This window comes from Tachysurus fulvidraco, chromosome 13 (genome assembly GCF_022655615.1).
Source record: "Tachysurus fulvidraco isolate hzauxx_2018 chromosome 13, HZAU_PFXX_2.0, whole genome shotgun sequence".
NCBI classification, from domain to species: Eukaryota; Metazoa; Chordata; class Actinopteri; order Siluriformes; family Bagridae; genus Tachysurus; species Tachysurus fulvidraco.
Window position 1 is genome coordinate 10526882 of NC_062530.1, and position 26207 is coordinate 10553088.

A 26207-nucleotide genomic window follows, 5' to 3' on the forward strand; every position below is an offset into this window, starting at 1 on the left:
ATTTCTTAGAAATTATTTTAAATGAATGTATTGATGTAATTCATGTTTTAGGTGAGTACCTGTGTTACCTTGATGTGTGTGTGCTGGAGTGTTTTCCTGTAGTACAACGCAGGGATACCAAGTTCAGATGCTGCAATCCATTGCAGTGTTGTTTGCATCTCTCTATCCACACCATCTACTTCCAGGTCAAAGTTCATCACTTGCAGCTCTCTGTGACAACTACTTCCTGCTGTGGACAGACCAGAGGTCACCTCTGAGAGAGAGGAGACGGACAGTGGGAAAAGGAAATGATTTAATGACGTTTATTTGGGTAAAACCTAATGAGCACCACTGGATAACCAAGCACTTTCCCTCCAAAATATTGTTGCTACAGGGTAAAGTACAGGTGAAGCTCACATGTATTGATCCCTGAAAAGGTTGTTATCGATCCAACAATCACACTATTACACCAAAATAATTTAGTTGGTAGGAAATGGACTCTGAGCATCTTTCTGTAATCACTGCTGCTGTGAACATCTTTCTTCTCAAAAAGAGGGGGGTTTTAAAGGATTATGGATCAGAGTTTGAATTATGAATCTCAGTTAACAAAAAAAAAAAAAAAAAAAAAGGTTAGTGGGCGGCCTCAAAGCTCCAGGGTCCTCTGTTTATTCCTGAGCTCCAGGTATTGTCTCTGTGGAGTTTCTCATATTCTCCCCGTGTGAATGTGGGTTTCACTGGGCTCTCTGGTTTCCTCCCACATTCTAGAAAGATGCAGGGAGGCAGATCGGCTACACTAAATTGCTCCTAGGTGTGAATGAGTGTGTGCATGTGTGTGCATGATGCCCTGTGATGGACTGATGTCTCTACTGTATATTGTCCCATCTAGCACTCAGTGTTACAGGCTCCAGATAAAGTGGTTACTGAAGATGAATAAAAAAGTTTAGTACTGTTTAATATTTAGTTGAAAAGTGAAAATATCTTTTAAAAAAATTGAGGAATATACAAGTTTTATGTATTTTACTCATATTTCTAATAAGACAGACACCCAAATCATATCAGTATACTACACAGTATACCATGAGGAATTATATCTACTGATGCAGTGTATAATATTAAAAGTATGCCTTTCATTTATAGCTTGTATCAGAGGTTTTACTGAGAATGGAAACGGCCCACACCACAAACTCATTATAATCATCTTCTGCAATAAATTAATACTTTAAAGCACTAACCTTCGTGTGTGTGTGTGTGTGTGTGTGTGTGTGTGTGTGTGTGTGTGTGTGTGTGTGTGTGTAAGGTATAAAAAGGGAGACATCACTCACCATCTGCTTGTTCCTGACTCTGTAGTACCCTCAGTCTCTCCTCACTGCACACAGAGACACATACAACCACCATCAGCATCATCAGTGCTGCTTGGCTGTTTTCCCAATTCTGTCACTATTGAGTGCACTACTGTTGTCCCTCATTTTAATACAGGAAAGACACATCTAGAAAGTTAGTTTTGATTAGAAGCAAACACGTTTGCTACTTTATTGTAGTGTATTATACTTTCTCTCTCTCTCTCTCTCTCTCTCTCTCTCTCTCTCTCTCTCTCTCTCTCTCTCTCTCTGTGTGTGTGTGTGTGTGTGTGTGTGTGTGTGTGTGTGTGTGTGTGTGTGTGTGTGTGTGTGTGTGTGTGTGTGTGTGTGCCAGTGCCAATTACCTGTTTAGCCCTGTGGAGCTGGAGCTTTCTGGAAAGCCCTCAAGATCCGCAACACCAAGACTAGACGCACTACTGTTACCATTTCTGTAAGGCAAAAAGCACTTGTATGTCAAAATTAATACAGAAACAAGTAATAATTATTTTTTAATAATTATGTGACGAATCAATTCAGTTGTAGCGCACACATACATTTGTTCCTTTATTTACATTTATTTACATTTATTTTCAGATAGTGGTAATTTTGTTACTGCTGAATTACAAGCATTCCCAAACTTACCTGTACATACAGTAGGGGAAATTTTTAGAGGAACACTTTTTTAGAATTTTGTTTTACAGAAATCTTCTACAAGGGGGGCACGGTGGCTTAGTGGGTAGCACGTTTGCCTCACACCTCCAGGGTTGGGGTTCGATTCCCGCCTCCGCCTTGTGTGTGCAGAGTTTGCATGTTCTCCCCGTGCCTCGGGGGTTTCCGCCGGGTACTCCGGTTTCCTCCCCCGATCCAAAGACATGCATGGTAGGTTGATTGGCATCTCTGGAAAATTGTCTGTAGTGTGTGAGTGAATGAGAGTGTGTGTGTGCCCTGCGATGGGTTGGCACTCCGTCCAGGGTGTATCCTGCCTTGATACCCGATGACGCCTGAGATAGGCACAGGCTCCCTGTGACCCGAGGTAGTTCGGATAAGCGGTAGAAAATGAGTGAGTGAGAGAGAAATCTTCTACATTACTGCCATTTCTTTGTAAACATACAGAGTGCCAGCTTTGTCTCCCATTTTGTGCTGGTTGTGTTTCCTAATAGTCGCAACCTTATGATGGCATCCCCAACCAGCTTTGAGAATGATATCAAAACGTTTCTCAAAAGCATTTTTAAGGCTATCTGAAAATATTCATTAATCAAATAAGTATGAAAAATTTTGGAAGAAATGTGTGTGTGCCTGTGTGCACGTGCCTGTGTGTGCCTAGCTATTTTGTGTCTTACATAAAATGTGTTTTTGCATTTTCCCTTCATCTGTGATTTGTTGCTGCTTTGAATATCTGAAAAGCTGATGCCTCCAGCTATACTGCTTTAAAGTACAAAAAAACGAATAACTGCAAGAAAATTGGATGTGATGAAGGAAATGCATGAATATAAACTGAGATTTAAGAAATGTGGACATTAGTGTTTGATAGAAGAGTTATTTTTTAGATGATGCATTACTCACTAGACTGTGTTATATAATATAATATACATACATATTACATTGTCTTTTAGAAGAAGAAGCTTTTGTCACATATACATTATAGCACATTATACATTATAGCAGATATTCATTTTTCATATATCATTCATATACCAGCCATAATAAAGCACCTGCAAAGGGGATAGGATTAAGGTCCTTGCTTAATATCCCAACAGTAGCAGCACTGTCTGCTCACTAACTCAACACCTTTACCATTGAGCCACCATAACATGTGTACGTCTCAACTTGAACACTTACTGTATATTCAGCATTAACTAAAAAGGACAAATCACAACAGGTTACCTCATTTCACTGAACAACTTCAGGGAATCAACTGCTGTTGATGTTAAAACCCAAAACAGTGTGAAATGTACTTCAAAATATTTGCTTCTCGTTCTTATTGACATGCACACAAGAATGGACTCTAGGATACTCCATTACAGTTTTTGTTGGTTGTGGTAGAGGTATTAAGAATGCATTGAAATCACACCGAATTTACCAGGATGAACTGTACTTTTACTAAACATACACAAAGTACAGATCTAAGTGGCAGCTATAGTATGACTAGCTCTAGAACACCAAGGTTAGCATAACAATATTTGCTTGTACCTTTACTTAATAGCCAAATGGAGTAGCTTTAAAATGGTTCATGAACACCACGTATAGCATCACCATTTAGCTCATGCAGTTTTAATGTAGAGCCAAATGGAGCTGTGTTTAAATGGTTCCACAACACCACTGTCAGCATTAACATGCAACACATTTAGCTTTAAACGAGAGTGAAAACAAGTGGCCTTAGATAAGTTCTTACAACAATATGGGTATCATAAATGTTTAGTGAATGCGGTTATAATGGAAAACCAGATGGAGTAAATGAGCAAACTGCTCGACGTCAGAATTAGCATTATAATAGCTTTAGTGGAGTGCCATATGAAGCAGGCTTGAAGTTGCCTCACAACATCACAGATAGCATCAGCATTTAAACTCTCATAGCTTTAATATAGACCCAACTAGAGCAGAACCTGAATTATCCACATAACACTATGGTTAGCATTAGCATTTAGGACATGTGGTGTTACCAGTCTGCAAATAGGTCCTTGGAATCACCATTCAAGGTAACCATTAGCATTTAATGCGAGTAGCTTTAGTGGCCTAAAAGGCATGACAGGATACTGAAATACTGACCCTTCGCTTAGATGAATAAAACTGCAAGTAGTTTCCTCTTGTGGATCTTCTTCAGGGGCAACTTGAGCCCAACCGCCTGAGCCACTTTCCTCACTGCTAGAGCTGAGAGAGCGACACGCTCCTTCCACACAAGTAGATGGTGCTGCGGCTGTCCTATTGATGTCCCTGGCGGTGAGAAAGTGTTGTTGGTAAAACCAATATATGTTACATGAAAAAAAATCATTGTCACTGTCTTCGCTACTGCCAGTTATTGCATTTGCAAACTGTCTCCTCAATGACTGCTCCTAAGTAAACACTTATCTGGAAGCACATGGTTTAACATGCATAACAATATACTTGAGACAAGAACAATGCAGTTAAACTGCAATTCAAAGGCAATCAATTTATATCAAGCAATATATTGTACGTACCTACACTGTATAGGCAAATTTTGTGGACAAGTGATCACCGGACCCATATGTTCTTTTTGAACATCAAATATGAGTGTGAAGGTCAGGTATCCACAAAACCTTTGGCCAAATAATGTGATATTTTCTGAGTAATTGACTTAAAAGTTAGAATATTTATTGTTTATTTATGAAAGTCTATTGGATTTTTGTTTTGAATAAAACTGCTCTCTTTACCAGTACTTTAAACTTCCTATAGTTTTTTTTTATTACCTAGCATTATTGATCACTTACCCTGATGAAGTAATGACAACTATTAATAGGTTTGAAAGTAACAGGAAAAATGAAAATAAATAAGTGCCAGTATTAGGTTTGTTGTAATGCACAGTTGGAATTCTGTGAGTGTGTGTATAGTGCTGCAATATAATAGGTCCAGTCATAAAGTCTATGAAGCATCCGTGACTACGAAAAGTCTACTGCAGGCTATCACAGTAACCATAATGCAGACTCTTGGTTATCAATTTAATATTCACATAATCTTTGGTTTGGGGGGTCTTATTCATTTTGCACATTGCCTTCCCCCTGACCACCACCAAAAAAAGTAATACCAAGATATCACAGTAATATTGCATGTGGTTGCCATAATTTAAATACACCTAAATTGTTAGAGCCTGTGTGTCTTTGTTGCAGTGTATGTTTTTGTGTGCTGCATATCACTATTAAGTATGCAAGTTCCAAGTCACTGCAGGCCATCAATCAAAAATGTGGTAGTAAAGGAAATGGTCAGCAATTTTCTAAAGAAAATCTTTTTCTGTTCTGTCAGGAAGATCAAAGCTGCTCTGCTAGACTGAAATGTTACCTTCGTGTTTAGATTTTTGCAATTTAAAAACTCTGTTAGAAGCTCATCTGTTACTCTAGAAATTGTCTGATTGGGAGCATGGCCCTTGAGAAGTGTCTTTGTGCTTTCTTTTAAAACATACCTGTTCTGGATTGACATTACTTTTTCGCTACTACTTTGAGGTTGAACATTGGCGTGTGAATCTCTGATGAAACGAATATTGCACCGCATGTCTTCAGACCCTTCATCCTTTTGATCTGGCTCGATGTGAATCAGAGGTACTTCCCTTTGTCCACGATTTGTTCTCTCTTGCTGGGACCAGCTTGGTGTTTTTCCTGAGCAGGACTGCAAAAAACCTTGTCTCCTCTCACTAACTGAAGCATGACAGGCTGTGACTTCCTGGTGGCATCCAATAAATGACTTGCCACTCTCAACAATGTCTGTGGCTAGTCGATTAGCGAAGAGCTGGACATGCGGTTGAGATTCGAAGGAGTCCTGCTCTGTGCTATCCTCCGAGGGCTCAGCTATAATTTTGTTTTTACGCATGAGAGACTCAATAGAGCTGGCCCAGGTCTCATGGATGAGCATGTCTGTAATATGGTCTGTCTGACCACGCTTGTACAAACAGGAATCAGATTTACATAATCCTGTGGATGACACAGAGTTTGAGGGATAAATGTTGATAGAGTCAACATGCACGTTTCGGGCAAATCCATCAAATGAGTTGGCCTTAATGGGAGAGTTTACGGTTAGCCTTGAGTCAGATGATCGTCTGTCTGGAACGGAGGACTGACGGATGCAGAAGGGAGTTCTGGAGGGTGGAGGCAAAAGGCTGTTGCTCCAATCTTTGGTTTTAGTGATCCCATAATCTTTATTCTCCTTGTCCATATCTTTGAGTATGTAGCGATAAAATTCCTCAGTAATGCTTTCTGTGCTGGATTGTTTGGACACGCAAGCTGATGTCCGAACATTGAGGTGACCATTTTTCTTGCTGGTGACCTGTTGAACAGCAGCTGCTAGGATGCTGCTGGCATTTTTCCCGGCATAATAGTCCAGCAGTAGGTCAAACCCTCTGCCTTCTGTCTCCATTTGGTTCACCATGAAACGAGAAAACTCATCAGTAATGCTCTCACAGCTGGACTGCTTAGATATTGAGCTTCCCCGGCTCAGGTTGTGACCCAGTCTGCTTCCAGGATCTAGGGTGTTGTGTGCTCCAGAAGGACCTGCTTCTTCTTCTGGGATACTTTCATAGCTTGCAGCTTTTCCACGAGTGCTCCATCTCTCACACTGCAGCCTGCTGCGAGATGACTGACCTTGTTTGGATGTGTCCACTACATTCAGTTCTGGACAGTTCATTATCCTGGCTGTGACCTCTGAGGCAAAAAGTGCAAAAGGGTCTGATATTGCTGGATCATCAAGATTGACGGTTTCATCAACTACACGATTCACCAATCGCTCCATAAGCTCAGGCTGCTCCTCAGTTTTGCGCTTGATCTCACTGAGGCGAGGTGCACGATGCTTTTTGGCAATCAGCACTCCATTTTGTGTCTCTTTTCTTCGGAAAGGTACAACTGTGCGGCAGGGCAACAGGAGCCCCTCGGACCCTTCAGAACCTGACTTCAAGGCACAAAACCAGGGCTGCTTGCCACTTGAGTTTTCCAGACATATTGCTGCCAGCTCAGTAGCCATAGAGACCACAGTAGTTGCCAAGTCTTCAGCAAAACATGCAACAGGAGTCTTGGACTCACCTTGATTCGTTTTAGACACCAACAAAGTTCCTGTAGATAAAGAGAAATCCTGTTGCCTGACTTCAGCTTCCCTGATTGTGGCAGCAGTAGTTTTCATTTGGGTATGTATGCTGGGCTCATTCACATTCAGTTCATTTTCTCTCTCTGCTGGCATTGGGTAGTTCTCCTTTTCCTTTTTTCCTACAGGTAATGAACACTTTTCTATCTTATTGGTATTTTCAGGCTGTTTGAGTTCAGACAAAAGCTGTAATTGGCTTATTGTTTCTCCTCCAGGCTTGGTGGTGGCCAAATTTTCTTTTGCACTGACTTCACTCTTTTTACTATCTGATAACTCTGGGGTACATTTTGAAATGTCACCAAATTTTCTTGATGTGGCACAAAGAACATCAAAGAGCAAGCTGTTCACACTCTCCAAGAGGAAGCACTGAATGTTGGGGGAATCCTTCCCTCTTAGCTCTTTTCTGTTTACAGCTTTCTCCAGGGCATATTTAAACATGCTCTCTGCCACCTCTTGGGTAAAATCATCCACCACTAGATGGTTCTGATGGGACCTTCTTGGATGCATGATGCCATCCACAATCTTGTTATGTGTGGTCTCCAGGAAGTTTGCTATGCTGGTGTAGCTCTGTTTGTGAATGAGGACTTCTAAAGCTTCCTTCAAGAGAATCTCAGCCACAGTGGTTCTAAATGTGTCCATACTAGATCCTTCTGCCACACTGCAGTGTAACATAACGGCAGTGGAAGCTTGAGCCGCTGAAAGCAGTCCCACTGATGTTGCAGACAATGAATCTTCAATTTCACCTACTGGATCGACTGCTCCTGCTATTTCGGGTGAAGAATACATTGCAGAACCTAATGAATAGTCCCTTTGCTCCGTGGCTGTGCCTTCTTCTTCATCCGTGTCTGTCTCATCATTTCCTGTTTCTAACACTAGTTGCTTTGTGACCTGTGGGTTGCTGATTGTGCCAATGATGCTAGCAGCACATGCTAAAGCTATCTCCACAGGCTTAGCTGTGTGCCTAATTGGAGAGCTGTGATGCAAGTGAGGCTGTGTTCCTGTCTCTTGTACATCCTGGATTTCAGGTGCACGAAAGGATTGTGTGCCGGGCCATTCAGATGGCTCATCACAGTTATCAGGACTCTGGACGATCACAATTTTTGGAAGTTCAAAGGAGTGTGTTCTTGTTCTAGTGGGCTCATCAGTTGATTTTTGTGGAGAGCTAGCGTTAGACATCACTACCTCAGTGGAAAAGGACAATTCGTCTTGAGAAAGGTGGATAAAAGCATCCTGCAGAACAGATTCAGCAAGACTGGAGGCATAATTTGACTCTTTGTTGGTATTTTTGCTATTTTTAGAAGGGATATTTTCACGTCTGCTGGAAGTTCTGGAAACCTTGTGGGATTTGCAGGAAGCACAAATGGTATCTGAGTCTTCACTATCTTCTCTTTCTACCATGTTTTTATTCTTAGCTTTTTCTGTCTTTAGCTTTTCAGTTGATTCTCTCAAAACTTCATCATCTGCATCTGTAGAGTTAAAAGAAAACATTTTTTATATCACAATAATTTTGGTCACAGATTACCAATATGAGTTTGTACACTATTTTGTGTACTAGTTTGTACACAGATTATAACCTTGTTATTGTTAAAGATGTCAATACAAAGACTTTCCCTATATATATTCAGTCCATATTAGGTGGAATTCTGTATGAGAACATGAGGAGGATAAGGTGACCAAAAGGGAAGACAAGACACAATACAAAAATTAGCTTTAAGTTCAGTAAGTGTGGTGTTAGTGGAGTGACTCCCTCCTTGTGATGGCAGTCTATCAATGATGAGTGACATATAATTAAACTTAATCAATGCCTTTGACATCTTCTCTTATAAACTTATAAACAAACCTCCAATGGTGATTTTTGTCTCTTATAATCAATACTGCATTGGCTCTGAGATGAACCTAACCTTCACATACTACTCTGTCTTATTTCTCCTGAGAGTGTATAGATTAGTCTTGCCTTGTGGGTGTTGGGTGGAGTGGGAGTCATATTGTATTAACTCTCAGCTTCTACAGAACTCGCTCCTGCGATCTTTAATATATTTATTATAATAATAATAATAATAATAATAATAATAATAATAATAATCATCATCATCATCATCATCATCATCATCATCATCATCATCATCATAATCCTCGTGTACTGTGTCTACTTTCTGCTTGAGTACATAATGTTCTTTTCTAAGCTGCCACTTATGTGTCTAAGAGCCCTGCTTTGTTTATTTGCTGTGCAGTGAGTGCTGAGTGCTGGAGGTGTTTCTACCTATTCACTTACTCTGTTGGATCCATTTCTTTGCTCCAATTGGCAATACTTCTGTATTTTCTGAATTTCACAGGGACAATACTGTTCTTACACTGAATAATATCTCAAGTGCATTCACAAAGTCAATGCTGTGTATAATTTGCACTATACTGATCATTAAGACACATCAATGGATAAACATGATTAAAGTGAAATGGAGTAGGACAAAGTGCTCTTAAAGAACAACAGCTTTGATGGCTGGTCTGTGCTTAGGAAATAAGAAAGTGTTCTCAAAAATGTAATGTGTGACAGTGTATGAAAACTAGACTGAAGAAGTTAGAAATGACTGTTATTGATTATGATAGGATACAAGCCATTCCAATAATTAATATATGATGCCAAGGTTAGAAAGGGCAACAATGTGCTAAGATGAAGGCTTAAAACTTTCTTCTCTTAAATCTTTCTTCTAACGTACTCTAACGTTCTCTTTAAGAATTATAATAGTGAGAACACTTTAAGCAGTGTTTCAGAGTAGTAGATGCAGTGAAGTGATAATGAGGTGACGGTTAAGTGCTGAGATGAACCTGAATGTGATGAGTAGAATGCATGTAGAATGTAGGTATGTAGATGAATTAGATTTGACTTTAAGCTCTAAGATAAAAGCAGTCTATGAAAAGCCAGCAGTATTTAGAGATTTTGTTAGCAGCATGTGCCAAGGGGAAAGAGTGGGAACTGCTAATATTGTTTTGCTGTTTTAAAAGCATCACATTGCAGAGTGGATCTGGGAGGACCAGCAGGAGGGAGGCTGAACAAGGGTGTTGATAGTATAAAGAAATGGTTTTGGGTTTCTGTCCAACACAAGTAATGACCACTGCACTACTGGCTCCAGAAACTTGAAAGAATAGATTAAATTGTGCCTCAGCTGTAACTTGCTTTGGTTAAAAGTTTCTGAATAAATAATATACAGGAAATAATTATAATATAATATAATATAATATAATATAATATAATATAATATAATATAATATAATATAATATAATATAATACATGCCTGGCATTGAAAATGTGATCAGATACATGCAAAGATGTCTATAATGTGATTAATAAAATTCAAAGGAAAGAACATAGGAAACAGACAAAAAACTGAATGGAAAAATGAACAGAAGAATGGATGACTGGACGGATGGAAGATACTAGACATTAAATTATTAGACACTACAACTTAAAGGCAATGTCATCGAAGTCATCCATTCTTTTAATGTATTTGACTTAAGGCCGTGACCTTTACCCTATTTGGCATGTAAAGATTTTATCTGTTCATTACAATGATGTGTCCATATAAACCTAACACTCACAAACACTTGTTCTTATGATATCACACTAATAAGAATGTCAGATGGACAGACACATCAAAAACAGCAGGACACTGTTGCATACAAAAGTTTGGCACGCCTAGTTAAATAGTTTGGACATTCTTCTAAATTAGTAAGTAGCAGTTCCTACATTTTTATATAAAACTGTATGTGGAGGTATGGCTTGATAATCTTATCAGTGGTAAACGATAGGTAGATAAATATAGAGATGAATGGACAGAAGATGAAAAGCAGGACAGATTGATGAACAGATGGGTTTATAGCCAGACTCAGTAGACTGACAGATGTTTGTCCCTTAAGGTTAGGGTAGCAATGCATCTGGAGCCTGTCCTGGAACACTGGGAGGGAGATGTGAATACACCCTGGATGGGACTTCATAGAAGTTTGTTTGGTTTACATGTTAAACAAGAATTGAATCTGGGATTTTAATATTTCGTTTAATGATGGATAGAATTAAAGAATAGAATAGAATTACTAGATAGATTGATAGATAGATCGATCGATAGATAGATAGATAGACAGACAGACAGACAGACAGACAGACAGACAGACAGACAGACAGACAGACAGACAGACAGACAGATAGATAGATAGATAGATAGATAGATAGATAGATAGATAGATAGATAGATATGTCATTCACCATTTTTATCATCCTCACTTTCTTCCTCCAGATGTTCAGAGGCTGTGAGGAAATCTTCCTCTATGGATGAAACAGAACGATTTGTGTCATCATCACAAACACGCTGACTGGCCATTCGAGCATGCCGTTGCCTCTCCTGCCCAGACTGTAGACCAATCAGGAACTTGTTGATCTGAAGGACGAGGCTGTCTGACTTAACTGGGTGACACCCACTGGCACTCTGAACCACACACACATCAGCTGCTCTGTGGCTCTGTAATTGATATGTGCATGCACACACACACACACACACACACACACACACACACACACACACACACACACACACACACACACACACACACACACACACACACACACAAACACAGAAAAACTGAATGCTTTGGAACTAAACGCTATGACAAAAATGACACAGGCTCTGTTTTTCTTAAAAGACATGCTTCTTTCTAAAATACATTTATTTATTTTTACAACTTGTCCCATTAGCTCTGTAATTAATTCAGCTACCCTTGATTGTTTGAAATGACTGCAGAATGTTTCACAAATGTTAGATTATGTAATGATTATGTAATTTTTTTATTTTAATTTAATTTGCAATTTTATCAGTTAGGCTGAAGCAAATACGAAAAGAGGAAAATTTGCCTGTTGCACATAAACGTTCACATATCAGCTGCACTTTACATTAGGAAGGCCTATACAATATTTCCATAAAACCCAATACCTAACCAGAGTGCAGCAGAGGCGAAACATTGCTTTCGAATGCACACACTCATTCCATTACTTACTAGAATAAATTTATGATAAGAGCTTCCAGGGTATTTACGTGTGAGTGGGTGAGGTCATGTTGGCAAGTGTCAGGTGACTCGAGGCCATTCAGCAACAGAATTTCATGTTCTTTGAGTGGCCGAGAACCAAGACCTTCAACCAGTCGTGGCAGATCAGGGGACACAGTTGCCAGCTTCTATAATAACAACAATGGTATTATTAACATTCATAACATATTAACTGTCCATTGCACTTAGTCAACAAAGAACCCTGAAGCCATTCAAAATAGTTCAGCAATTCTAAGCAGTTTATTACATTTCTATGATGACCCTCAATGCATATAATATTTGTTTTGTAATTTTATGGTACTAAAAAAATCAGAACTTAAAGCATTTCAGAGATATGGTATAATTGATATAAGAAAGAAAGAAATCTTCTGAAAGCGTCTCAATGTTTGCGATTTTAAGTGAGGCTAAAGGTAAGAATTTGAATTTATCAACATTCCTTCATTTTATTTTAACAGAAAGAAACACATTAGTGACATATTAACGGATATTAACACTGGCAATCACGTGAAACATTACAAATTATACTCAATTACACTGTGAGACTGAATGCAAATGAGATGGAACGAAAGAATAAGAGGGAATTAAAAATTAGGGGAAGAAAAAGTCTAATTAAAAACAGTAAAAAAGACAATATAAACTTTGAATAAAATTCATTATTAATATTAATAACTAATATAAAATAAATATAAAAAAAAAATATATATAATATAAATATATATTTTTACAATTATTATCAATTATTATTCATATTCTCTGTGAGATTATTATATTACATTACATTACATATTAATATAAATTATGTATTTATTTTTTATATGCCTTATGTGAAACCTGGCCCTTACATATTATTATAAGTAAGATTATAAAAAGTAATCCCTTTTAAGGCTACTCTTGCAACAAATTTATTTAGAAGGTCATGCTTGTTTAGCAGGTTTTAATATGGCTATCAAAAATGGCATAAGAATACAATGATTAATATAGAGATTGATATATTATCGTTATATGTGCAGTTTTTAGTGCATTTTACAAAGTGAAGTCTGGCTGAGGTGGTGGTGTTATGAGACAAGTCCAAAAATGGCCCAAGCTCTAGGTGTTGTTCAGGTTGAGGGATCGAATGGGCTGCAAGAAAAAGCTCCTCCACAAGCTCTGGGTGTTTGCTTTCAAGTAGCGGAAACACTTCTCTCATCACAACAGTGTAAAGCATCCATTGTTTGGATGGCTGAAGTCCTTTACTATCTTCCTTGCCATGGTGCAGCACTAAATGATGTAGATCGGCTACAGGTCATGGAGTTCAGTGCTCATGGTACGCTCAGCAGATCACACCAGCCTCTGGAGAGCTTGCCATTTCATTCCTTGCTGTTTTACTGACCTTCAGCCTAACAGCACCCACCATTTCTGTTTAATATCTAAAACTATTATTATTGTTACATTATGATTATATGTCAATATGTTCTGTCTTTAATGTCACCCGCAGTTTCATCGCTTCTTGATGGTAGAATATTTTGTATTCATATTGAATATTTTTAAATACAGTTTTATAAATATCACCCTTCATATATCACCCTGTATTTAACTCAAAATCTTCTGTTAAAATCTAACTTAGTATAGGTGTAATTATATATTAAATTCAAGTAGGCTAATTCTTTTACATTTTTCCTCATAGCCAAAATTTACAGCTAAAGTGACTTGTGTCCCATAGTGTTCAGCAAAGTTATAGCATATATTGATTGGGTGGAGGGGGGCACGGTCGCTTAGTGGGTAGCACGTTCGCCTCACACCTCCAGGGTCGGGGTTCGATTCCCGCCTCCGCCTTGTGTGTGCGGAGTTTGCATGTTCTCCCCGTGTCTCGGGGGTTTCCTCCGGGTACTCCGGTTTCCTCCCCCGGTCCAAAGACATGCATGGTAGGTTGATTGGCATCTCTGGAAAGACATGCATGGTAGGTTGATTGGCATCTCTGGAAAAATTGTCCGTAGTGTGTGATTGCGTGAGTGAATGAGAGTGTGTGTGTGTGCCCTGCGATGGGTTGGCACTCCGTCCGGGTGTATCCTGCCTTGATGCCCGATGACGCCTGAGATAGGCACAGGCTCCCCGTGACCCGAGGTAGTTCGGATAAAGCGGTAGAAAATGAATGAATGAATGATTGGGTGGATGGTGGTGTAAATCTTCTACCTTCATATAGAAGCTCTAAAGCATAAATGATCAATCAGTGAGTATAGGCTTCTTCCTTGTGCTCCCCATCCCCATGTTTTTATGCTTCCAGAAATTTGATTGTATTGTCACAACAGACATGTCCAATTGTAGTGCCAGTGATGCTTAGGGGGTTTTTCTGTAACATATTTTGTTACTTGACAGCCTCAACAATCAAATAAACTGCAAATGTCTTCTTTGCCTCCCTTTCTGTCATTCTCATTGTACAGGAAGAAAGGTTAGTCATTCTGAGTCACTGTGTCACACAAGCTCACAGTAGATCCCTCCCAGCCATTAGAACTTCCTTGCTGGTGGAAATCATGATTTACTTCCTGGTTCTAAGGGTATATGAACCCAATTCATTTTTTTATATGCCATTGTGAAGTCTTGCCAAACACCTGAATGTGAGAACCATTTGCGTGCTGTCTTTTGACTATTGTTTTAGACTCAGTTGTCTCTGAGTCCTGATTGGCAGATCTATCGTGAATAGTGGTTGTCCGTTGCGTCATCAAGCTTCAGAAAAAATATATGTGTTCATACTTGGATCTTAAACTCCTGCTCATTTAAATTCTTCTTCATACCCACAGTAGCCATTATTATGTTGTAACAACCTGACAATTGTCATTATAAATACAGATAATTCTGACAATGGCAATAATTATACCAAGTCAGGTAGTATAATCATTTTTATTTCTGTTTGGCTGCTCCCTGTTTGGGGTCGCCACATATTTGGTGGGTTTTCTTTTACAGGTTCTTCCTGATGCAACACCTGGGGCCCTAAGTCGAGTAGTATAAATAATAACTAAAACAAAATGAATGAATAATAATTGTGTATGTGTTAACCTTGTTGCTGTGGGTTTTTGTGTCAAACTGTAATTTTGTGAATCAGAGGAACAAAAAGTCTTTTTCAGCTAATTAATAATTAATAATTCTGAGTAACAGGTTTTACATAATTTATTTATTTTTTTATAAAATGTATATATGAAGCATTAATTAAAGCCTTACTGTATATGACCTAAATGACCTCAGCCTAATATGACCTATTCATAATAAAATTCAAATAAAACCTAGCTATAAATAGAGTTTTGACTAGAGATGTTGGAAAATCAAACATCATGACCTTAAACATCCGTCCATTTTCTGTGCTGCTGATCCAACACAGGGAACCTTCCAACCCACCGCAGGGCACAATCACACACTAAAGACAATTTAGAGATGAACTGGGACTGAGGATGAAAGCCCATAAAGTACATGGATGAAAATTCAACACCTCCACACAGAGGGAAGAGGCATGAATCGATTCCCCCAATGCCAGGGGTGTGAGGCAAACACGTGACCACTAAATCACAGCACTCCCAGGTTTTCAAAAGAAAAAATACAGAACTGTAAGGTCTAAAAAGAATTTGAAACATACTAGATCATTATCTCTTATATCATAACTTTGTCTTTCTGGTTTTTTTAAGGTTTTCAAAAGAATAATGCAAAAAGGAGAACTTTTATTTGCGCTAAGTAAAACACAAGCATCTCTTCATATTCACCGAATTTGAAAATACAACTTTTATGAAATGTATTTTTTTCACTGATTTCTTTGGTCTTGGATAACTGTAGCTTGATGCTTTTCCTTTATCAGGACCTTATTGTGGCAACTGCATAAATGAGGGTGTTGTTTACCTAAAATAGATTTTACCCTGAGGTATATGCATATAACGTTTAAAAAAAATGGACTAGAGTGTGTTTTGACATTTTCAGGAATCACATGAATGTGACAATTTAAATAAAAAAAAATAAAAAAAAGGCCAGTCGACGTGATTCTGTAAATATCGCTGGTGGCTGATGCCATTAAGCATTGGGGTAACGTTCGCTTCAAACAATGTGTTAGTCAGACATTAAATTATTTTTGCCATTCGATAAATCATATTTCTAATCGTGACTGAACTGCATTCGGTTTGCTCTATTCAGTTATTTCCTGGCCACACGGACCTAACTAGCTAGTTGACAGCAGGCAGCCCATTGAAATTGAGCCAATGAGAAAAGTAATGCATCCACCTTCCCAGGAGGCAGTAGCAACAGTCAAGCAGGTAATTACAATTCACAACATATGCCACAGTTACTGACAATTAGCAATAGACGCGTTCTACCTAAATCCCTGTTTCAGAGAGTTCTAATAAAGCTTTTCAATGTGTAGTCAAAGTAATAATTACTTAATATCTCATTTGGTCTCATTTAGGAAATGCTCTAAAGAAAATGTCATGAAACACCCTATAGCTCCACCACCGTCAGCCCTGCCATTCGTCCACCCCACCACCACCCCGTATGTGCATGTACATTTTGGTTCATCAGTGGAATGGTATTTAAAATAAAACAAAAATCACCAACCTTGAGGCAGATGTTGTCATGGAGGTCAGCTGTACTCATGCCCAAACTCACAAAACAAATCTGCACACAGAGAAAGACACACACACTTACTACAGTATAATTGATTTAAGTAGCAATAAGAAACAAAATAGAGAGACACTGCAAAGGTGTAAGAGTGAAAGAGAAAGACAAAAAAAGTTAATAAAATAGAGAGAAACAAAATAGAGAGACACTGCAAGGTGTAAGAGTGAAAGAGAAAGACAAAAAAAGTTAATATGGAGAAAGGAAAGAAGACAACAGAAAATAAATAATAGGAGGAAGCAAAAAACAGACTGATAGACAGAGAAAGGGAAATAAACATCCGTACTGTATATGCAGAAACTGGTAGAGATAAATAGAGATATAGAAGAAAAAGATGAGCGTGTGAACATGGAGATGAGGGTCAAGGGAACTGAGATGCTGAGAGAAGAGAAGGTAAAAACAGAGAGACAGAGAGGCAGATGGAACGAGAGTGATTGTGAAAATGTGATAACCAAAAGGGAAAAAAGAGAAAAAGGGACAGAGATTTAAAAAAAAGAAGAAGAATGAGAAAGTGAAGAAAGAGAAAGAGAGTCAGAAATAGAGTAAGACAGAGAGAGATGGAGGATGAGAGATGGCTGCATGTCCTTGTCAAGGACATTCTCATTAAACCCCCATTTCCCATATGAGTGGAAATGGATGACGTGTGTGTGTGTGTGTGTGTGTGTGTGTGTGTGTGTGTGTGTGTGTGTGTGTGTGTGTGTGTGTGTGTGTGTGTGTGTGTGTGTGTTTGTGTGCGTAGAAGGTCTAAAATTGACCTCCGTTGGGACACTGTCACATCACTAGTGTCCAGTGGAAAGGTAATAGAAGACGAGTGAGAGAAAGAACACACTCCGGGAATGAAGAAAGGAGGTAAGGTGTGTAGAAGAGAGGGAAGGGGTGCAGGAAGAGTCATTTTGTGTGTGTGTGTGTGTGTGTGTGTGTGTGTGTGTGTGTGTGTGTGTGTGTGTGTGTGTGTGTGTGTGTGTGTGTGTGTGTGTGTGTGTGTGTGTGTGTGTGTGTGTGTGTGTGTGTGTGTCCTTCATAGTTCACTTGGTACTTAATGAGGCAATAAATTCACATCTGTGATCCCGGATACAGCACATTGACCAATCACATACACTCATCTCAACCTCCAACCAATCAGGTTATTTCATCACACAAGCCAAGTACAACAGGATCTCCCAATTACAATAAACTCATTTTTATTTTGGTCAACCAACCAATCACATTTCCATCTATTATAAATATCTCTCTCTCTCTCTCTCTCTCTCTCTCTCTCTCTCTCTCTCTCTCTCTCTCTCTCTCTCTCTCTCTCTCTCTCGCTCTCTCCATATATTTACATTTTTTATATCTTTTCATTTAAAAAAACAAATCTCTGTAATAAACAAATAAAACTATAACATAATTCTATAATATTCTAACATCTAACATATTATAACATTAAAAATATAAAAAACTATGAATCAGGTTTCAGAAAATATAAATGTAATATATGTCAAAGATATAACCAATAAACATCAGCACTGACACACGATTGTAAAAGAACTTTGTTACATTTTTGGGCAAAGGAGTAGAAACACATCCTCTTTTCTCTCATAATAACAAATATACACCAATGATAGTTGTATAAAGATCTACATTTGCAGTCAGAATGTGTGCTTTGTCAAGATTAGAATTACTGATTCAGTGTTTTGTGAGACAGCTATAAAAAAAAATGTAATACATCAAAACATCCAGCCCGCTTTCTTTCCTTTCCTTTCTTTCAACGGTTAAATGCTTGTTTCATGCAGGCAGAGAGAACCAAACACTGGTGACCACCTTCCAACTTCTTGAAGCAGAGGATCCTGCCATTCATGACATGTTGTCAGGTGTAGGTGTTAAATGACATATTGGTAGATGGACATACTTTGGTTCCTGATACGTCCAACTCTTTCTTTCTCAGTGCTTGGGGTTCAGTTGTTTGTAATGTGACTTCTGGAGGCGTACATTTTTTAGTTACTTTGAAAGGCAACTTGTCTAAATCCAGACACTTAGTAATTTAATCAAAAAGAAATATAATCAATTTCAAATTTGTCAAAACAAAACTAATTAATTGTTTTAAAATGAATTCAGATATGAAGTGAGCTCATACCCTAATTGACTTATAAAATATACTTCGAAACATAAAATTAGTAGAGCTGAAAATTGATTCTGAATGTCTTTAGCTTAGGTTTATGGTAACACTTTAGGCAGCTTGAATAGAAACACTAAATTGACTAATTAGAAATATGTGTATGCATGTTGTCCACTCAGGAACTATTACTGAGACGACAATGTGCCAGAGACGAGATATTAATCAGAAATATCTAGTCTATGTAAGCTAGGGACAAGATGGGAAAAGGCGGGACAAAGGCGGGAAATAAAAACAAATCTACAGTTTTGGCTGTAAAGGATTCTTATGTCTGTGGAAGCCTATCCAATCACAACTCATCTCTTTGTGAGGGGCATAGTTTAGACACACATTTGATCTACAGCAGGATGTCAGCACGAGTAGCCCTCATGCACGCTGTTTCTGGATGACAAAATGTCCATGCTTGGAAGGAAGAGAAGATCAGGCATATGGACACATTTCACATTTAATGTCAAGGAAAATAAGATGCTTTGTAAACCATGTGGAAAGACGATCACCGACAAAAACACAACAAACATAAAGCTAAATCTGCAGGCGAGTCATCCCTTTACACTGTATATATCACTTGACTTGACCTCTAAAATCTAAAACTAGATTAAAACTAAAGTAATTAAGATGACTAAATTATGACTAAAACTAAATTACATTTTTGTCAAAAGACTATGACTAAAATTAAATCGAAATTTGCTGTCAAAATGAATACTGCTGCTTTCTGCCTGGTGTTCCTGGGATAGACTCCATATCCACTGACACCCTGACAATGATCAGGTGGGAATGAAAGGACGAATGAAGTAAATAAAGCTTGTAAGTCTTTTATGTTTAAAAAGAGAATATGAAAACATTCATCTGGGTGCAAAGTGGGAACAAACCTTGAATGGCTGTCCATCCCAGGACACCACGCACACAAATTCACACCTAGGGGCAATTTTAGCATAGCAAATTCATCTCTGGCATGTTTTTGGGAGGTGAGAAGAAACTAGAGAACCCAGAGGAAACATAAGGTATAGGCATATATGGAGAAGAAACTTCACACAGACAGTAACCTGAGCTCAGGATGGAAGTGAGGACCATGGAGCTGGTCTCTCTTTGCCACTGTGCCAGCAATTATTGAGTCCAGAAAAAAAGATTCTTAAATCAAATGAAGGTCCAGCTGCAATTATAGCTTTTAGAAATACTTACAGAATTTGCACCCAAAATGGGAAAGTTTTTAAATAAAGCTAAACCCTGATCTGTCTCTCCAGTTGTGCTGTTGGTTCACCCTCTGCCTCTGGATTATGTAGGTTTTAGTTGGCCAGATTATACTAGATTATTCTGTGATAGATTGAAGATGAGAGGAAAGATGATGAGAGGTTCCATACTAAAACCATCAGTCTAATGTCACCACTTACTTAAACGAAATATCTCTCTCTCTCTCTCTCTCTCTCTCTCTCTCTCTCTCTCTCTCTCTCTCTCTCTCTCTCTCTCTCTCTCTCTCACACACACACACACACACACACACACACACACACACACACACACACACACACACACACACACACTCAACACTCTACCCAGGACACAGCTGATCAGTACTAATGAGAAAAAGCAGGCACTCCAAATACCACTCATATTAAACCGTGCAAGAAGACCTTCATCATTTATGTTAAGTTTATTTATCATCTCTACTAAAGTTCATATTTGTACAGACAGACAAGCATAAAGGGGGAAGAGAGAAAGAGAGTAAGGAAGGGAAAAGACAAACTAAGAGAGAGAGAGAGAGAGAGAGAGAGTTAGAGTTAGAGAGAGTTAGAGAGAGAGAGAGAGAGAGAGAGAGAGAGAGAGAGAGAGAGAGAGAGAGAGAGAGGCGACAGACGGACAGAGAGATGAGAAGAGGAGAGAGAAGAGCGAGGAGAAGAGCGAGGAGAAGAGCGAGGAGAAGAGAGAGAGAGAGAGAGAGAGATGTCTTTTAAGTAAGTGGTGACATTAGACTGATGTTTTTATTACTGTATGGAACCTCTCCTCATCATCTTTCCTCTCATATTCAATCTATCACAGTATCATCCAGCCTCGGCCAGCTAAGATCTCTAAATTTTTTATTCTAAATTGTATATGTTGTAAAAGAGGTCTGTTTTAACTCGGAATGGGAAAAAGATGCTTAGAAAGACTTTTCTCAGAGTTACTGTTTAAACATACAGAGGAAAGAGGATGTGACAGGAAACTTAAGTACACTATTTTAAAAGTGAGAGATAGGTAGAACAAATTGCATTTAAAGCAAAAAAGTAATTAATTAAAGCATCATTGAATCTAACACCCTGACAGATCTGTATAAGCCTATGTCAGGTAGGAGAACATTCAGAATTCTGTGCACTGGAGAAAGAGTCACCATGAGAATGGTACAGTAGGAAAGGACAATCCCTGAGATATTCAGTGCACATAATTTCAGATAATCTACAAACCCTTGTATTAATCCTTATATTCTTCTTCTTCTTCTTCTTCTTCTTCTTCTTCTTCTTATTATTATTATTATTATTATTATTATTATTATTATTATTATTATTAAATCAGTGTATTCTTTGTAAAAATGTGCCATATGTGGCTTTTCAATATATTTTGGAGTATGACTTTTTGCATTTGCCCTTTCAGCCACAAGAGCATTAGAGAGGTCAGGAACTGATGTTAGGCAAGCTTGTTGGATCAGGCCTGATGTTTGCCTGGGGTGAAGTCTGCATTACAGTTTCAGTTCCCAATGGTGTTCAGTGGGGATGCGGTCAGGGCTGTGCTGGCCACTTGAGTTTGTTCATTCCAACTTTGGCTAATCATGTCTTCATGGAGCCCATGTTGTGTACAGAGGCATTGTCATGCTGGAACATGTTTGGTCCCCTTAATTCCAGTGAAGGGAAATTTTAATGTTGCAGCAAACAAAGACATCCAACACAATTACAGTATATGATTCCAGTTTTGTTGCAGCAGTTTGCAGAACCATATGGATGGGATGGTCAGGTGTCCACAAACATATTGTAATTTATGTTGTGAGTTCTGTTTTTCTTTTTACCCATCCTGTTTTTGTAACTAATTCTGATATTTGCTATTTTTGACCACGTCCCTGACCATGATTTTGACATTCGATTTGGATTAGTTTGATTTTGATCATTGTTCTAATAAACCCCGGCATATACATCTAATAAACCCCGGCATTTACATCTAATAAATCCCTGCATATACAGTACATCTGGACTATTCCTCATATACTAAAGAAATTTGCCAATTCTAATTTATTTTAGACTTGGTCAATTCCTACCTGCTAGTCGACTCTCCCCTATATTATAAAAGCTACTACTCCAGGAGGGTGAGACCTATCGTGTGCTTCCTCTGAGCTGCTGCTCATTCTGTGTCATGCAGTATTCCATAGTTTATAAGGTTCACATATGGCTTCTTTAAAATGGTCCAAATTAGGGATTTTTTTTTTATTTATTTTTTTTTGCATTTCATCTGAACAGAAGCAGTTTTTAATATTTCTGTTCTTGCGTTTAAATTCCAACATTTTTTTTTACTGGTTAATTAAAAAAAATATGTTGGAATTTAAACGCAAGAACAGAAATATTAAAAACTGCTTCTGTTCAGAGCTGATTGGTTTTTATTTTCTTAGCCGAACTGATGTTTATTAGTCTCATTTAGTGACTTATCCTGTTTAGTGTAATTATATAATGGGTTAGGGTGGCTTTTATAACATGGTTATGGCCCTACATGCTTTTTTAAAGATGACTTTCTTTTCTGTAATATAATGTAGTAATATAATAAGTTCTATCATATGTCAGAGTGTAAAGGTGATCACAAAAATTGAACAGAAATTGCAACTAGTAGCATGTGATTGTCCATCACATTTTTGATGCAGAGAGACATATTTTACCATCAACTTTGATTTTCAATGTAGTGGTGACTGAATTCGTTGTTCTCTTTAACTTGTATTTTTTGTGCTTGTTATGATGGGGCTCTCCTGCATCTATGGTATTTTTTTCGGTAACAGTTCAAAGAAACAAAAAGGCTGCAAACTTCATTTGCATTTGAATAAACTGAACACTGAACAACACAATTAAGCATAAAGTTACACTAACGGTGAAAAGTTTGAAATATTTAGTCAAGTCACAGTAAGCTCAGATTAAACTATGCAATATCGTTGAATATTTGATGAATGTCTTGTTTACATAAAGGCAATATATACTGAAGGAATAGGGATTTTCAGCAAGTTGGACATGCTCTGAGATCATGGAATAACTTCCTCATCAAAGAAATCATTATGTTCTTAACAAAATAAAAAGGAACAAATAAAAAGGAACAAATCTCTCTCTCTCTCTCTCTCTCTCTCTCTCTCTCTCTCTCTCTCTCTGTGTGTGTGTGTGTGTGTGTGTGTGTGTGTGTGTGTGTGTGTGTGTGTGTGTGTATGTGTGTGTGCTTGTGTAAAGTTGGCACTGTGTAACAGGCAGCTGGTATGTGTGGGTTTAAAATCACAGTGTGGAGTCTTTGTGTTAGATGAGCCTGCTGGGTGTGAGAGCTGCAGAAAAAGAACAGCACCATGAAACCGAACAGACCTGAGTAGGACCTTATAGAATTAGTGTAATCCAAACCAGAACCCAAAAGGAAGAAGTTTGTTTCCTCCTTTTATTGGGTTTAGATGCAATACAGAGAAAAATAATATAATAGTGTACACTGAAATGCACGACTAAGGAAACATAAAAAAACACATGGGAATGATGTGTATAAGCAAAGTATAAGAATGAAGACACAAAAAAACTCAATAACTAACTGTACATACATACATACATACATACATACATACATACACACATACATACATACTAACAGACACACATACATACATACTTACATACAGTACATACATACATACAGACACACATACATACATACATACATACATACAGTACATACATACATACATACATACATACATACATACATACATACAGTACATACATACATACATACAGTACATACATACATACATACATACATACAGTACATACATACATACTTACAGACAGAATGACACACATACATACATACATACATACATACATACTGATACACAAACATAAATACATACATACATACATACATACATACATACATACAGACAGAAAGACAGACATACTGATACACAAACATAAATACATACAGTACATACATACATACATACATACAGACAGAAAGACAGACATACATACATACATACATACTGATACACAAACATAAATACATACATACATACATACATACATACATACATACATACATACATACATACATACATACATACAGTACATACATACATACAGTACATACATACATACATACAGACATACATACATACATACATACATACATACATACATACATACATACTGATACATACATACATACATACATACATACTGATACATACATACATACATACATAAATACATACATACATACATACATACATACATACATACATACATACATACAGTACATACATACATACATACAGACACACATACATACATACTTACATACATACATACATACATACATACAGACACACATACATACATACATACATACATACATACATACATACATACATACATACATACAGACAGACAGACAGACACACATACATACATACATACATACATACATACATACATACATACATACATACATACAGACAGACAGACACACATACATACATACATACTGATACATACATACATACATACAGTACATACATACATACATACATACAGACACACATACATACATACTTACATACAGTACATACATACATACATACAGACACACATACATACATACAGTACATACATACATACATACAGACATACATACATACATACATACATACATACATACATACATACAGACATACATACATACATACATACATACATACTGATACATACATACATACATACATACATACATACATACATACATACTGATACATACATACATACATACATACATACATACATACATACATACTGATACACAAACATAAATACATACATACATACAGTACATACATACATACAGACACACATACATACAGTAAATACATACATACATACAGACACACAAACATACATACAGACACACATACATGCATACAGACACACATACATACATACAGACACACATACATACATACTTACATACAGTACATACATACATACATACAGACACACATACATACATACATACATACATACATACATACATACATACATACATACAATACATACATACAGACACACATACATACATACATACATACATACATACATACATACATACATACATACATACATACTGACACACAAACATACATACATACATACATACATACATACATACATACATACATACATACACACATACATACATACATACATACATACATACATACATACATACATACATACATACATACATACATACAGACACACATACATACAGACACACATACATACATACATACATACATACATACATACATACATACATACATACATACATACATACATAACATACATACATACATAACATACATACATGCACACAATAATAAAAAAAAAATTCTTGATAAAATGACTAAGGACAATTATTAGCCTGATGCTAGCAAAAATGGGGGTGGAAAGGGGGTTAGGATACTGCAGGGGAAAAACAATTAATGAGATATTATAACAAATGTAAAAGATTGGAATTATATATATATTTTTTTTTTTTATTGGACTGGATTTTTTTTTGTTTTTTTTTAACTGGAAATAGACTTGATTCTATTTTTGTTAGGATGAATTTTAATCATATTTCTATTCTATACTTTATAATATTTGCAAAATAAATGATTTTTTTGTAAAAGTTGTTTTGTGTAAGCTATCTATCTATCTATCTATCTATCTATCTATCTATCTATCTATCTATCTATCTATCTATCTATCTGTCTATCTATTTATTATTTGTTTGTTTGTTTAATGCTAATAAAACATTTTAAAGCATGGCTTAGCATTGTTTTTTATTGTCTGATATTCAAGGAGTCTACATCGATCCTAATGGCACTTGGCATTGATGACAGTGATCACAATTAGTTCATGATTTTTCTTTGCTCTCGTGTGTATGCTGATCACTAATAAAGTGCACAGCATGTGGTGTGATGGCACAGAAATTGGGTGTTAAACTA

General features: G+C 37.3%; 1 protein-coding gene across 4 annotated transcripts in view; it reads right to left on the reverse strand.

The window, feature by feature from the left end:
- LOC113638819 (SPHK1 interactor, AKAP domain containing) overlaps nt 1-26207 on the reverse strand; it is a 44459-nt gene that overhangs the window by 1271 nt on the left and 16981 nt on the right. Inside the window, exons 1-9 of one of the 4 annotated variants that reach the window (XM_047822599.1) lie at nt 17111-17432; nt 16765-16824; nt 12192-12329; nt 11369-11621; nt 5449-8578; nt 4083-4247; nt 1682-1765; nt 1302-1345; nt 60-253 (exon numbers count right to left, since the gene is read on the reverse strand). In XM_047822599.1, the coding sequence (XP_047678555.1) occupies nt 60-253; nt 1302-1345; nt 1682-1765; nt 4083-4247; nt 5449-8578; nt 11369-11621; nt 12192-12329; nt 16765-16803 (4047 nt within the window). In that variant the 5' untranslated portion in view covers nt 16804-16824; nt 17111-17432. Of the gene's footprint in view, nt 1-59; nt 254-1301; nt 1346-1681; nt 1766-4082; nt 4248-5448; nt 8579-11368; nt 11622-12191; nt 12330-16764; nt 16825-17110; nt 17433-26207 lie in introns of those variants that run through there. The other 3 variants (XM_047822598.1, XM_027140290.2, XM_047822596.1) reach the window with 3 other exon arrangements.